At 41.3% G+C, this 14603-nt stretch overlaps 1 protein-coding gene across 2 annotated transcripts in view; it reads left to right on the forward strand.

The window, feature by feature from the left end:
- LOC106562355 (switch-associated protein 70) overlaps positions 1-14603 on the forward strand; it is a 32170-nt gene that overhangs the window by 16238 nt on the left and 1329 nt on the right. For both annotated transcript variants that reach the window (XM_014127182.2, XM_014127183.2), the window contains 3 exons: positions 10337-10444; positions 10755-10921; positions 14398-14596. In XM_014127182.2, the coding sequence (XP_013982657.1) occupies positions 10337-10444; positions 10755-10921; positions 14398-14596 (474 nt within the window). The remainder of the gene's footprint in view (positions 1-10336; positions 10445-10754; positions 10922-14397; positions 14597-14603) is intronic.

Consider the following 14603-nt stretch of genomic DNA (forward strand, 5'->3'; position numbering starts at 1 on the left):
TTCATTGTGTAACTGAGACCTTTGGGATTGCGAAAAGATAAAGATCTTCAAAGGTATGCGATTTATTTTATCGCTATTTCTGACTTTCGTGATGCATCTGTTTACTTGGAAAATGTTTTTCATGCTTTTGTATGCAGGGTGCTGTCCTCAGATAATCGCATGGTATGCTTTCGCCGTAAAGCCTTTTTGAAATCTGACAAAGCGGCTGGATTAACAAGATGTTTATCTTTTAAATGATGTAAGACACATGTATCGTCATGAATGTTTAATATTACGAATTTAGTATTTTTGTATTTCGCGCTCTGCAATTTACCGGATGTTGTCAAATCGATCCCGTTAACGGGATTCTAGCCGTAGGGGATCCCTAAGAGGTTTTAATTCCCAACTGCGGTGAATCAAACATATTATGTTAGAAATGTTTATTAATTTCAGAAGCAGATCATTGTCCCCCATGATGAAATCGGGGAGGGGACTGTGGATCTGTCTCCGTCCGTTAGTACGTTCATACGTTAGTCAGATGCGATATCTCAGACAGCATTGGCCCGACTTTGACAACTTGGGTGAACGATGCGTCTTGCGATAGAGATCCGGCATTTACAAAAACACAGATTGGCCAGATGGTGACTCTATAACAACAGATTCAAAATGCTAGTTTTGAAAGGTCACGCCCCTCACCCCGTTTGACCTAAAGTCATAAAATTTGCTACATAGGTCCCTTTCCTCACAAGGAACAATTTTACCTTAAGGACACACAAGGTCCGCCATGATGGATTTTCCGCCATTTAGAATTTTGTGAAGAAGACTTAAAACACTACTCTTCTGGTACCGAATGACCGATCTGCACGAAACTTGATATGTGGCATCTATGGACAAAGGTCTCTCAATGCAATATTTTCCAGACTAGTATCTAGAACAACATGGCCTCTATTGACCAATAAACATTAATGTGGGCATGGTCTGGCACATAAATACATAGACACTGAGTGTGCAAAACATTAGGAACACCTTCCTAATATTGAGTTGCACCCCTTTTGCCCTCAGAACAGCCTCAATTCGTCAGGGCATGTATTCTACAAAGTGTCGAAAGCATTCTACAGGGATCCTGGCCCATGTTGACTCCAATGCTTCCCACAGTTGTGTCAAGTTGGCTGGATGTTCTTTAGGTGGAGCCATTCTTGATACACATGGGAAACTGTTGAGTGGGAAAAACCCAGCAGAGTTGCAATTCTTGACACTCTCAAACCGGTACGCCTGGCACCCTTATTTTTGGCACTAAACAGGGAGGGGGGGGATTCTACTAAGCTATATGGAATTGTTTTAAGAAGGATCCTTTTCTTATATGATTTTGAATTTTAAGACTAGAATAGTGTTGAATATTTTCCCGGTATTTTACAAATGTTCCATCCCGAGAATAAATCACTTTTATTCTCAGGATGGAATGGTATTTCCCCGCCAAAACCGGAAGTGTCTTTATAAAGCATATAAATAGGCCTGTCTGGATTTGATTAGAGCTTTGATCAAAAATTCAATCTGATGCTACCAGAGCCTGATGAGCCATACATTAAATACATTTCAGTAGCCCAAGCCCAAATTATTGTGTCATTATCCAATACACATATGATATAGGCTGCTGCACATTACACATTTCATAAAAACATAGCCCATAGATGTAGCTAGCTATACAATGCCTTCGGGAAGTATTCAGACCCCTGATTTTTTTCCCCCACATTTTGTTACGTTACAGCCTTATTCTAAAATTGATTAAATAAAAAAAAAATCATCAGCAATCTACACACAATACCGCATAATGGCAAAGTGAACACTGTTTTTCAGAATTTTTGGCAAGTTTATAAAAAATAAAGGCCCTTCGGTATGAGACTCGAAATTGAGCTCAGGTGTATCCTGTTTCCATTGATCATCCTTGAGATGTTTTTACAACTTTATTGGACTCTGTGGTAAACTGTGGTAAATTCAATTGATTGAACATTATTTGGAATGGCACACACCTGTCTATATAAGGTCCCACAGTTGACAGTGCGTGTCAGAGCAAAAACCAAGCCGTGAGGTTGAAGGAATTGTCCGTAGAGCTCCGAAACAAGATTGTGTTTGTTGGGGGTTACGGTAACCGTAACCGGGTTACCGCTTTTCAACCCTATATATACAAATATATACCATTTGTTTTGATGAATGTTGTTATTTGGCCTTACTGCTATTAGCCCATACAAATGCATTGAATAACAAATTCACTACATGGAACAACAGATAGTCACCCCAAAAAATCTAAAGGAAGTTTGTTCTGAAGTGTCTGTCCTATATCTGAGAGATATAAGAAAGATCAGGAAACATTAGTATATATATTTTTTTTTTTACATGTATTTAACGCACTAAGCAGTCTCCAAAGATACAGTACATCCATTCATTTTTTTCAACTGGTACTGGGGGACCTTGGGCATCCTAGAGCAGAACAATAGTTTGTAGGCCAAAACTTTCGGACACTACCTATGATTTTGTGAGAAGACCGATTTTTGGGATGTCTCATGGTCTGACCGCTCTAGCTTTGTCAGCTTTCACCTCAGATGCAGTGGATTGAGACGCTTCCAATGCAATGTATTATGCTAATTAGATTTCCACGGGGCGCGGACATCAACCTTAGACGCTTGATCTGTTTGACTCAGAGTGATGAAATTTGGCCCACATGCTCAGGGATATGAGTCTAGCTAACCCAAGCGATATCTCAGACACCACTGGCCCGATTTTGACTAAACTTGGGTGAATAATTCGGCTTGCCATAGAGATCCGTCATTTACAAAATTACACTAATTGGCCCAATGGGGGTGCTGCATCTTTCGTGGGGGACGACATGTTTACTGTTGCCTTGTTTTTCATTATATCTGAGAAGGGGGGGAAAAGCACTTATGCAAACGTAGCTGGCTCTGGGACACCTGTGAAAGAGCTGATGCCTGTATTCCGGTGCTGGTCTGCTGGTTATTTAGATCTGTCTCAGACTACCCACTTCCCCCTTTGCACCAGCATCTGGAGGCCCAGCTTTTCTTCTTATGCATCATTCTTTGCTATTCAATTTCTCAACTCAAATCCTGTGTTGCTCAGTTGGTAGAGCATGGCGCTTGCAACACCAGGGGTGAGGGTTTGATTCCCAAGGGGGTGGGGGAGTATGAAAATGTATGCACTCACTACTGTAAGTCGCTCTGGATAAGAGTGTATGCTAAATTACTAAAATGTTTTAAAAAATCAGATCAACTACCACTGTCCAATTGAAAGAAGTCCTTATCTTTTTATATAATTTTGTTGCTGTATTGTCACAATTCGTTTTAAAGTTTTATTAAGTTTTCTTGTTTTTCAATCAAGCAACAAAACACATTCCACATTCACAGATGTGACAGACTTAATAAAATAATAATAAAAAAATAATAATAAAAAACTAATAAAAATAGAAAAGAATAAAAAATTTAAGAATAATTATTTAAAAGAAATATATATAAAAACTTGCAGCAGCACAATCAAGGTTCTTACCTATTTCCAGCCATAGCTGAGACGACGAGCAAATAATTCGTTTTTAGTTTTTACCGCACCTTACACAACATGTATCTGCTCGTTTCCCTAATCACCCCATTCACTCTGTCCAATTTGAAATATAGTTGAGTAGTGGAGACCAGAGTCTATCAAACTTGGGCTGTCTCTTGCGGAGGTCATAAGTGAGCTTTTCAAGAGGGAGAAAGTCAACAATCTGGTCAATCCACATTTTAAATGTAGGAGAGGTATTAGAGGCCCACAATAGAAGAATACATTTCTTAGCAAAGTATGTAATAGTCATCAGCAAATTTTCTCTGTCAGGATCAAGAACAAAGTCCTGTTGGGCATTAAGAAGTTAGATACACGGGGTCATATCAAACTGTACATCTAGTATTTTCTGTGCAACTGTAACGGCTGTCGTCGGAAGAAGACCAAGGTGCAGCGGAGTTAGTGTTCATAATTTAATTCAGAAAGAACACTATATAACTACAAAACAAGAAACAACCGACAGCTAAACAGTACTGACAGCTAACACACTGAACAGAAACAATTACCCACAAAACCCCAACGGAAAAACATGCACTTATGTGTGACTCCCAATCAACAGCAACGAACTTCAGCTGTGCCTGATTTGGGAGCCACACACGGCCCAAAACAAAGAAATACAAAAACATAGAAACAGAACATAGAACGCCCACCCAATGTAACACCCTGGCCTAACCAAAATAAAGAACAAAAAACCCCTCTCTATGGCCAGGGCGTTACAGCAACAGTATGTATAGATTGCCAAAATCTGGCAATCTCTCTACAGCTCCAAAATACATGCATATAGGTTCCACTTTCAGAGGTACATATTTTACAGTTAGGAGAAATGTCTGTTTTCATTCTATGGAGTCTCATTGGAGTGTAATAAAATTTGTACAAAAATGTGTAATTAGATTCTTTCATTTTTACATTAGTAGAAGAGCAGTATACCCTGTCGCAAACCTCCCCCCATAACTCATCACTGATAGTCAGACCAAGGTCCTTTTCCCAGATTCTTTTCAAAGGAGTAAAGGAGGAGCCTCCTTTCTCAGAAAGGAGTCTATAGATATAAGATATTTAGCCTTTAATGGATTGTGCTGTGACAAGAAGGGTTTCAACTTCATTCAGCTGAGCTCTAAACCTCCTCTTGGAAGTAAATGAGGAAATGACATGTCTAATTTGAAGATATATTTTTTTTTTTATGGGATCTTGGCACATTGAATTCACTGCAGAGATCTTGAAAGGATTTCAGTGTAGTGGTTTTCTGATGAAACAGGTCTGAAAAGGTCCTGATTCCTAGAGTATGCCAAAAATTAAAGTTGGCATCACTCAGGGCTTTTGGCAAGTCTGGGTTGCCTGCTATAGGCGAGTGAGAACATATTTGGGAGGAAATGCCCAGGTATTCTTACAGTCCCTCCACACTACTAGGGTGCTGTAAATCACAAAGGTTTTGGCTATGTTGCCCACTTCACTAAAGTTATTCATGAATATATTTGAGCTTAGGGGCAATGAACCACAGGATTGGGCTTCTATCTGAATCCACGTTGACTCTTGTCTGTTTGTGATCCATGTTAGCATGTTGCGGATTTGGGCAGACCAGTTGTACAATTGAAGGGAGGAAAGGGCAAGACCACCCTTAGAATCAGGTTTCGATAGAGTGGAGAACTTGATCCTAGGTTTTTTTATTGCCCCATATAAATTTGGTGATGCTTTGGTTAGTTGTTTTAAAAAAAGAAACTGGGAGATGGCATGGGAGCATCTGAAATCAATAGTTCAGTTTAGGGAGGATGTTCATACGGATGACATTAATTCTTCTGACAAGGCTAATTGGGAGGGAGACCCAGGTTTGGAGATCGTACTTGATTCAATCCAGGAGTGGAAGATAATTTTCCTTGAAAAGGCTATTCAGATCTGGTGTTATGAAGATCCCAAGGTATTGAAACCCCTGTGTCTTCCATTGGAATGGACATAGTGTCTCCATAGAGCTGGTGAATGTAAAATTGAGAGGGCAGACAGTGGATTTGTTAAAATGTACCTTATATCCTGAAAACTTGCCATACTGAGCAATTGTGTCTAAAATGGGAGGGATTTCTCAGGGTTGATAAGGATTGCTCCTTATCAACTCTGCCAGAGGCTCTGCCCCCAACAAGTAGAGCAGGGGGGACAGCGGGCACCCTTGTCTTGTGCCCCGTCCCAAAGGGAATCTGTCAGAATCTGTTCAGTCTCTTAGTAGTCACCATGGCATTTGGATGAGAGTATAGGGACTTAATCCATTTAATAAAGTTTGGGCCCATATTGAACTTTTCTAAGACTAAGAACAGAGCTCCACTCCATCCTGTTGAACGCCTTCTCAGCATCCAGTGAAGCCAGCAGGACAGGGGTCTTCTGTGCATTTACTTGATCAATAATATCAAAAAGACGGCGAATGTTGTCAGAATTGTCTCTAATAAATCCAGTTTGGTCCGCTTTTATCATTTTGGGAAGAAGAGTGTTTATTCTTTTGGCGAGCAATTTGGTAATTATTTTGTAGTCGAAATCCAACAAGCTTATGGGCCGGAAGGACGAGCAGGATATAGGGTCCTTATCTTTTTGGAGTAACACTGTAATGCGAGCTGTGTGCATCGAGTCTGGGAGAACTCCATTTTTGCAAAAATCCTCCAGCATTGGCATGAAAATAGGGCTAAGCTGGGGCCAAAAAGCTTTGTAGAACTCTCTGGGGAATCCATCTGGGCCTGGGGACTTATTAGGTGACATGGAGGTAATTGCCTCCAGGATCTCCTCAGGAGTGAAGGGGGAGATGAGATCTTCTCCGCCGGTCTCTGATAGTTTAGGTAGCGAGAATCCCTCTAGGAAGGAGTGGAGTTCTGCCTCCGTATGATTTCTTTCAGAGGTATATAGTTTGCAGTAAAAATCATGAAAAGTTAAATTTAGCTCTTTTGGGTCATATGTGACCCCGTCCTCTGCTGTTCGGATAGCCATGATTGTACGCTCTGACTGCTTTTAAAAAAAATTGGTAAGCAAGAAAATCTACTCGGCCTATTGCTATACTCATGGTATTTCTGTTTAGTAAAGAAAACAATTTTTTTATCTCCCGAGTATATTCCAAATTCAGTTTGGCTATGGCTGCTTTAAGTTGACTCCAGGAGGTGCTGTCTGGGGATTGTTTATGTACTTTTTCACAGCGTTCCAGCTCCCTCAAGATCTAGCCTGTGTGCTTCCATTGCTTTTTTCTTAGAGGAAGCATATGCAATTAGATGACCTCTTAGTGTGACTTTGGCACCGTCCCACATTGTGGCCGGAGAAACAGGAGAATCTTTGTTGTCTTGTGTGTAGTTGTCTATCCATGTAGTTACCAATGTATGGAACGCTTCGTTTGATAACATAGAGGTGTTTAATTTCCAGCTCTTTGACCTCGGAATGTTTTTGCAGAGGTCAAAGCAGAGGTGGACAAAGGCGTGATCTGAATGTGCTATGGGTTCCGATTGTACACGTGGCTGAATTTATTAAACTCTTTGGGATAAAAATGTAATCTATACGGGAGTAGGTGTTATGGACATTAGAGTAGTATGTATAGTCCATAGATGAGCTATTAGTCTCTCTCCAGATATCTATCAGTCCCATCTCTTTAGTAAGAGAGTTCAACATCTTTGCAGATCTAGAATTTGTGGTGGGGACTTGAGAAGATTTGTCTAGGGTTGGGATGAGGGTACAATTAAAATCTACGGCCACCACGCCAAAGGAAACGCAATGCTCATTGAACAGGGTTATCATTTTTGACATGAAAGCAGGAGTATCTGTATATGTTTAAGATAGTAATTGGTTGCCCATACAGTGACCCAGATATCAAAATAAATCTCCCCTCCGGATCAGATATGTTTTTGTCAATTATGAATGGAACATTCTTATGGATAAGTATGGCTGTACCTCTACTGTTTGATTTGAAAGATGAGAAATACACCTGTCCCACCCAAGCTCTGCGGAGTTTGGCATGTTCAGCATCACAGAGGTGTGTCTCTTGTAATAGCGCAATGTCTGCTTTTTCCTTTTTTAGAGCACGTATCTTTTTCCGTTTTATTGCATGACCTAGACCATGGCAGTTCCATGTCAATAGATTTAAGGTACTAGTCATCGTCATCGAACAGTAAACGAACTTTAGTGCAAGTCATCTCTGGGTAAAGGTGGATAATAGTTACAGCTGCGTTCACATAAAAGGAAAATAAATGGTGTACATAAAATAACAATCTCTGAACATCCCAGCCGAGTTGGATCTATTACCCCCCGCTCAGTTTCAATTCTGTGTTCCGAAAAAACAACAAACCGGGAACAGTTAGCAACGCACAACGTCTCCCCAGCAAAGAAATGCCTCATCCTGTCCGCCCCGCATTGAGTAAATGACAACGTAGCCCCCGTCCAGACCACATTAAAAGAGGGAGAAAATAAAATCAATAACCCAGCCTACATTTACCTCCCCCAAGGGACATAGGGAACCACAAGTAATAATGGCACAAAAAAAGGGAAATAAAAGTAGGCTGAAACGTTAGTAGGCCTAGGTTAGGCTATATAGCCTATCCCTCTCAGCTAAAGGAAAATAAATATAGATTAGACGGCTATTATGACATTTAGGGGAGTGGGTGGGTCTTTGGATGTCAGCTATATGTTGTCTTACCTCCTTTGGTAATAACAGTAATCGCATTTAGTCATTGGTCCATTTCTCATTGACCAGGATTGTCTTTCAAAAAACGTTTTGCCTCTTCGGGAGTTTTGAAGTGTCGCAGGGCTCCTTGGTGAAGAATCCTGAGCTCGTTTGGGTATTTGAATCCCCTAAAGATGCCTCGGTCAATGGAGTATTTCTTCACCTTGTCAAACTCTCGCCGCTTTCGACGTATTCCAGCTGACAGGTCCTGGTGTAAAGTGAGTTTGGCGTTTCCTACTGTAATGGTGTTGATTTTCACCGCCTGTAGGACTCGTTCCTTGTCGGTGAATCTCAGGAAGCGTATGGTGATTTGACACGGTGGTTGTCTGGCTGCTGGTGGGGGCCTCAATGCTCGGTGAGCAGGTATGGCAGCTGCATAAATGATGTGTTGGTGAGTGCGAGTGTGTGTGTGTGGGTGTTGGTTTGAGTGTGTGCAAGAGTGTCAATGTAGGCGTAAAAGGCAGATGGATATACAAGTTGTTGTTTTTTTAACCTTTCTTTAACTAGGCAAGTCAGTTAAGAACAAATTCTTATTTACAATGATGGCCAAACCCGGACGACGCTGGGCCAATTGTGCGCCACCCTATGGGACTCCCAATCACGGTCAGATGTGATACAGCCTGGATTCGAACCAGGGACTGTAGTGATGCCTCTTGCACTGAGATGCAGTGCCTTAGACCGCTGCGCCACTCGGGAGCAGTATGGCAGGGCTAAAAAGTGCTGAAAAGTGACTGGTAGCAGGAATATATAAATACTTATGGTAATATACTGTCACGTTGGTATAAAGGGATCGGGAGACAGGCGCAGAAATAGGTAACAGGGGTTTTTATTTACCCAAATTACAGCATGCCATGTCAAGGCACGGGGACAAAGCCCAAACAAACACCTATACAAAACACAGGGTTGAGACCCAAACGAAAGAGCGAGGAGTACCTCGAATAAATACACAATCGACAAGACCATGGTGAACACTTATACAATTACTAATCAAGGAAATGGGGACCAGGTGTGCGTAATGACACAGTTCCGGAGGGATCCCTGACATATACGAATGGTAATATATTCATGTAAACAGGAGTAATAATGACCAGTAGCAGCATAAATGGATAAATACTTATGGTAATGGTAACCAATCATCAATGAACAGCAGCGTAGTGGTAGTAATACATCTTGACACAGAGGCAGGGGAAGGAATGCCAAAAAGTGACTTATTCAAATTCTCCTACAGTCACAAGCAGGTATGACGTTTTGATGTCTATATATGTATTATAGTATTAGAAAGAGCAGATTCTAAATCACATATCCTCGTTAAACAACTCTTAAAAATTACCCCTTGGGCTCGATTTCAAAATATAAAATTTTGGCTGATTTACTGCGATTCCATGGCAACACTCAAACCACAGTAATATATTTAAACTCAAAATATGCCATTCTGTTCTTTTGAAATGCATTTTCTTAAATTCATAATGTTCCTTAAAGCCCCCATGCAGTCTTTTTAATGTTCTTTTTTAATTAATGTCAATTAAATCACTATCTGTGTTAAAATACCCATACTAACATACTGTATATGTACTTAATGAGTATATACTACATACTATTAGTTCATTTTAGTATACTGTAAACAAACGGTATCGTTTCAGTTGAGGACTAGTGCTTCTCCTGTCTACCGGAAGTTGGTGCTGTTGCTAGGCAACCTCTTGCTAGCTTGTTAGCATAACAAATGACTAGCTAGACATTTTACGTTTTTGGGTGTGTTCGTAAATTCAATCTGGAGTGCCAGAGTGCACTCTGGGCGTTTGTAAATCCAGAGCGTTGTCAGATTGTCTGTTCGTAAATTCAGAGCGCACAGTGGACATTCTGGCCAAGGAGTAGGGTTGATCCGAGCGTTCAACTCCAATGGCAGTCAAGCACCCAAGCTAACGTTGGCTAGCTACTTCCAGACATGAGAGAACACCTCACTCTGACCTCACTACTTGCCCTAGCAGAGCTGGTTAGGCTGTTTTTATGTTATCCAGAGTGTTGGTGACTCGTTCCCTCGAGGCCAGGCTTTTGTAGTGTTAAGGCTTCCTCTCCCTTGGCTCCTAACAGAAACTGGAGGAGGCAGTGGCCACAGCGACTCTGGAGGAGCAGAGGAGAAAACAGACCCAGACTGACCTGCAGGACCGCTACAGAACGGACCTGGAGAGAGAGAAAATGGTAACCAACCACAAAGCTACACTCTAGCTCTGTTCCAGGAAGTGCATACTCAGAATCACTGTAACAACGTATTGCTCAGCAAGACTTATCTCATGACTTTGAATCATTGCGTTTGATGAATAACAAAGTATTATTACTATTAGTATTACTATTACTCACAGTATGAGTAACAGTATTATTTATGGAGTTATCTGGGAAAATCTACACTAAACAGAATTGATTGTCATATGCACACCACATGCTACTTTGTACTGTGGTGGTGTGTGTGCAGATTATCATATCAAACTGTGTGTCCATTGTCCCCTGTCAGGTTCGTCAGCAGATGGAGGAGCAGGTGGCCCAGAAGTCCAGTGAGTTGGAGCAGTACCTGCAACGTGTCAGGGAGCTGGAGGACATGTACCACCGCCTGGAGGATGCACTAGAGGACGAGAGACAGGCCAGGCAGGATGAGGAGACCATGCGCAAACTACAGACCAGGTTAGACGCAACACATACTTGACACACACTTGACACACTCATAGCCTTACACTGAGGGTACAAAACATTAGGAACACCTTTCTAATATTGAGTTGCTTCCCCTTTTGCCCTCATTTATCTAATTAACTAACTATGTTTAATTGTTATACAATTAAATTAATAATGTAACAATTAACTCATTAGGATCTGGGACACCACGAGAGCGGTTCTTTAATCTGTTAGGGCTAGGGGGCAGTATTGACACAGCCGGATAAAAAATGTACCCGATTTAATCTGGTTACTACTCCTGCCCAGTAACTAGAATATGCATATAATTATTGGCTTTGGATAGAAAACACCCTAAAGTTTCTAAAACTGTTTGAATGGTGTCTGTGAGTATAACAGAACTCATATGGCAGGCCAAAACCTGAGAAGATTCCATGCAGGAAGTGGCCTGTCTGACAAATTGTGTTTAATCTTGGCTCTTTTTTATTGAAGACTGAGGATCTTTGCAATAACGTAACACTTCCTACGGCTCCCATAGGCTCTCAGAGCCCGGGAAAAAGCTGAACGATATCAAGGCAGGCTCTGGCTGAAACACATTATCGCTTTTGGCAAGTGGCCGAACAGAGTACTATGGGCTTAGGCGCGTGCTTTATTTTCTTTCGTCTGTTTACCTAAACGCAGATTCCCGGTCGGAATATTATCGCTTTTTTATGAGAAAAATAGCATAAAAATTGATTTTAAACAGCGGTTGACATGCTTCGAAGTACGGTAATTGAATATTTCGAATTTTTTTGTCACGAATTGCGCCATGCTCGTCACCCTTATTTACCCTTTCGGATAGTGTCTTGAACGCACGAACAAAACGCCGCTGTTTGGATATAACTATGGATTATTTTGAACCAAACCAACATTTGTTATTGAAGTAGAAGTCCTGGGAGTGCATTCTGACGAAGACAGCAAAGGTAATAACATTTTTCTTATAGTAAATCTGACTTTGATGAGTGCAAAACTTGCTGGGTGTCTAAATAGCTAGCCCTGTGATGCCGGGCTATCTACTGAGAATATTGCAAAATGTGCTTTCACCGAAAAGCTATTTTAAAATCGGACATATCGAGTGCATAGAGGAGTTCTGTATCTATAATTCTTAAAATAATTGTTATGCTTTTTGTGAACGTTTATCGTGAGTAATTTAGTAAATTCACCGGCAGTGTTCGGTGGGAATGCTAGTCACATGCTAATGTAAAAAGCTGGTTTTTGATATAAATATGAACTTGATTGAACAAAACATGCATGTATTGTATAACATAATGTCCTAGGGTTGTCATCTGATGAAGATCATCAAAGGTTAGTGCTACATTTAGCTGTGGTTTGGGTTTATGTGACATTATATGCTAGCTTGAAAAATGAGTGTCTGATTATTTCTGGCTGGGTACTCTGCTGACATAATCTAATGTTTTGCTTTCGTTGTAAAGCCTTTTTGAAATCGGACAGTGTGGTTAGATTAACGAGAGTCTTGTCTTTAAAATGGTGTAAAATAGTCATATGTTTGAAAAATTGAAGTTTTTGCATTTTTGAGGAATTTGAATAACGCGCCACGGGATTACACTGGCTGTTGAGTAGGTGGGACGCAAGCATCCCACCTAGCCCATAGAGGTTAAAGAGTTACCATCTCCCGAATTAAACTCTAAAAGGTATTTACCTATCACATCTATAAACAGTCAACTTATTAATCATAACCTCGTATCATATCATCATTCTGAACCTCCTTGCATCTGCAAAAACCTAAGCCTTAATTATGATTCAGTACTACACAAATTGGTTGAATTATTTAATTACTAGCTAATTAAATGGGAACAGGATAAACACACACACACTGCACCAGTTATTGACTGGAGACGTAATACTCTGAAACAGGTCTCTAGCGGAATGACAACAACATGGATGCTTGTTAAAGAAGAGATGGAGAGAGAGGGACAGAGACACTTAACATTGCCACATTCAGAAACTACTGTCACTTACAATAACCATATACTTTGCACAAGAACCGCTGCCCGCTTTCAACAAGACATCATGAATGTATTTACATGAAATGCCTGGGTTCGCCTGGGATCTCTCGGTGAACGGGGCAGCCTTGGAAAGGGTGTTGGGGCAGCCTTGGAAAGGGTGTTGGGCCTTTTCGCGGCACGCTTGTAAGGCTCTGATTGTCCGAAATGGTTTCAACAACTCTTCTACTGTTGTCCTTCTTCATAGTTGTCCGGTATCTGGTGACTTGTCGTGTAGTCCTAAACAGAACTACAGAGTTGATTTTCCTTCCATTCACTCTTGAAGATAGGCTAGCCAGCCGTATCAATGGTTTCCCAGTGGGGTGATGAAAGTAGCGTAATACGATGGTTTGAGCAGAGTAATAGGATGGTCATACTTAAATTCGCTTTCGAAGATACTTTACTTAGGACAGCTAATCAGCCGTACCAGTGATTGTCCTGGAGGTGAGTTTATCATCTCCACCTCCTGTTGAGATTCAAAGTTCAAACCATTTTAAACATGTAGTAGCCGCTTCACGCCTTTTCTGGTTCAATGTGTTTTTTTCTTAACCCATCATTTATACCTTTTGCCCGAAACGTCTGGTTCCGGCTGGCTGGCACGCACCCTGACCTCACTCTGGGGCGGTGATTACTCACTGTGCAAAGTTTTGGAAAACAATTATCTCTTATAACTTTTCAAATCACATCCCTCTCTATTCAAAAACACTTTAATCATTTTCCATATTACATGCACAACCTATAGTATGGAAACTTTATCCATGTAGTGTGTACTTTACTTTCCAAGTTACAGTATTTCCTTCATAACATTTTTAATGACATCACAAAATAACAAACAACATGACATTAGTGTTCTATAGATCGCCTCTGACAATTCCCCACGTTCTGCATTAGAAATATTGTTCCATTATTCACTTTTTAACGTGTTAGAGTTTCAGCGGGAAAAGGTCTGTTGAGACAAAGCACATTCCTTTGGTGAATTTGGAGAGTGCAAGCCTGGATCTTCTCCCTTGATTTACAATAGGACGTGAGTGTCAATCACCACTAGTTCTTTCCTCCCCCCTCTACGGGTGAAATGGGGTCTGATTGAAGTTATTCATTGCAAACCTGATCTGACCTATTTGGATTATTGTGGTCAGTCATGACATAGAGATCCTAGCTTTCACCTGGATTCACCTGGTCAGTCTATGTCATGGAAAGAGCAGGTGTTCCTGATGTTTTGTACACTCAGTGTATGTGCACTGGTTAAAGATAGTACACTATATAGGGAAACGGGTGCCATGTGGTACACAACTTCACACACAGATGGAGTGTACATTATCGCGCAAAAACAGTTGTGTATCAGAAGCCTGTGTATAGATGTTAACATTCTCAGGCATCTGCACCCAACATTTCTTTGAGTGTCTGTCTGTGATTGGTTCATGTGGTGTGTCTGTTTCTGCATGTACCCAGGCTTCTGGAGGAGGAGTCAGCCAAGCGAGCAGAGCTGGAGCAGATCCACCTGCAGCAGCAGAGGGCCATCTCCCAGACCCAGGCTGAAAAGCAGGAGCTGGAGAGCGACCGGCTGGCCAAGGAGATGGCCCTGCAGGCAGCCATGCTGCAGCTGGAGAGTCTTGAGAGAGAGAGGCACGGAGCGCTGGAGCAGTACGAGGTCAGAG

The sequence above is a fragment of the Salmo salar genome, chromosome ssa11 (assembly GCF_905237065.1).
Source record: "Salmo salar chromosome ssa11, Ssal_v3.1, whole genome shotgun sequence".
NCBI classification, from domain to species: Eukaryota; Metazoa; Chordata; class Actinopteri; order Salmoniformes; family Salmonidae; genus Salmo; species Salmo salar.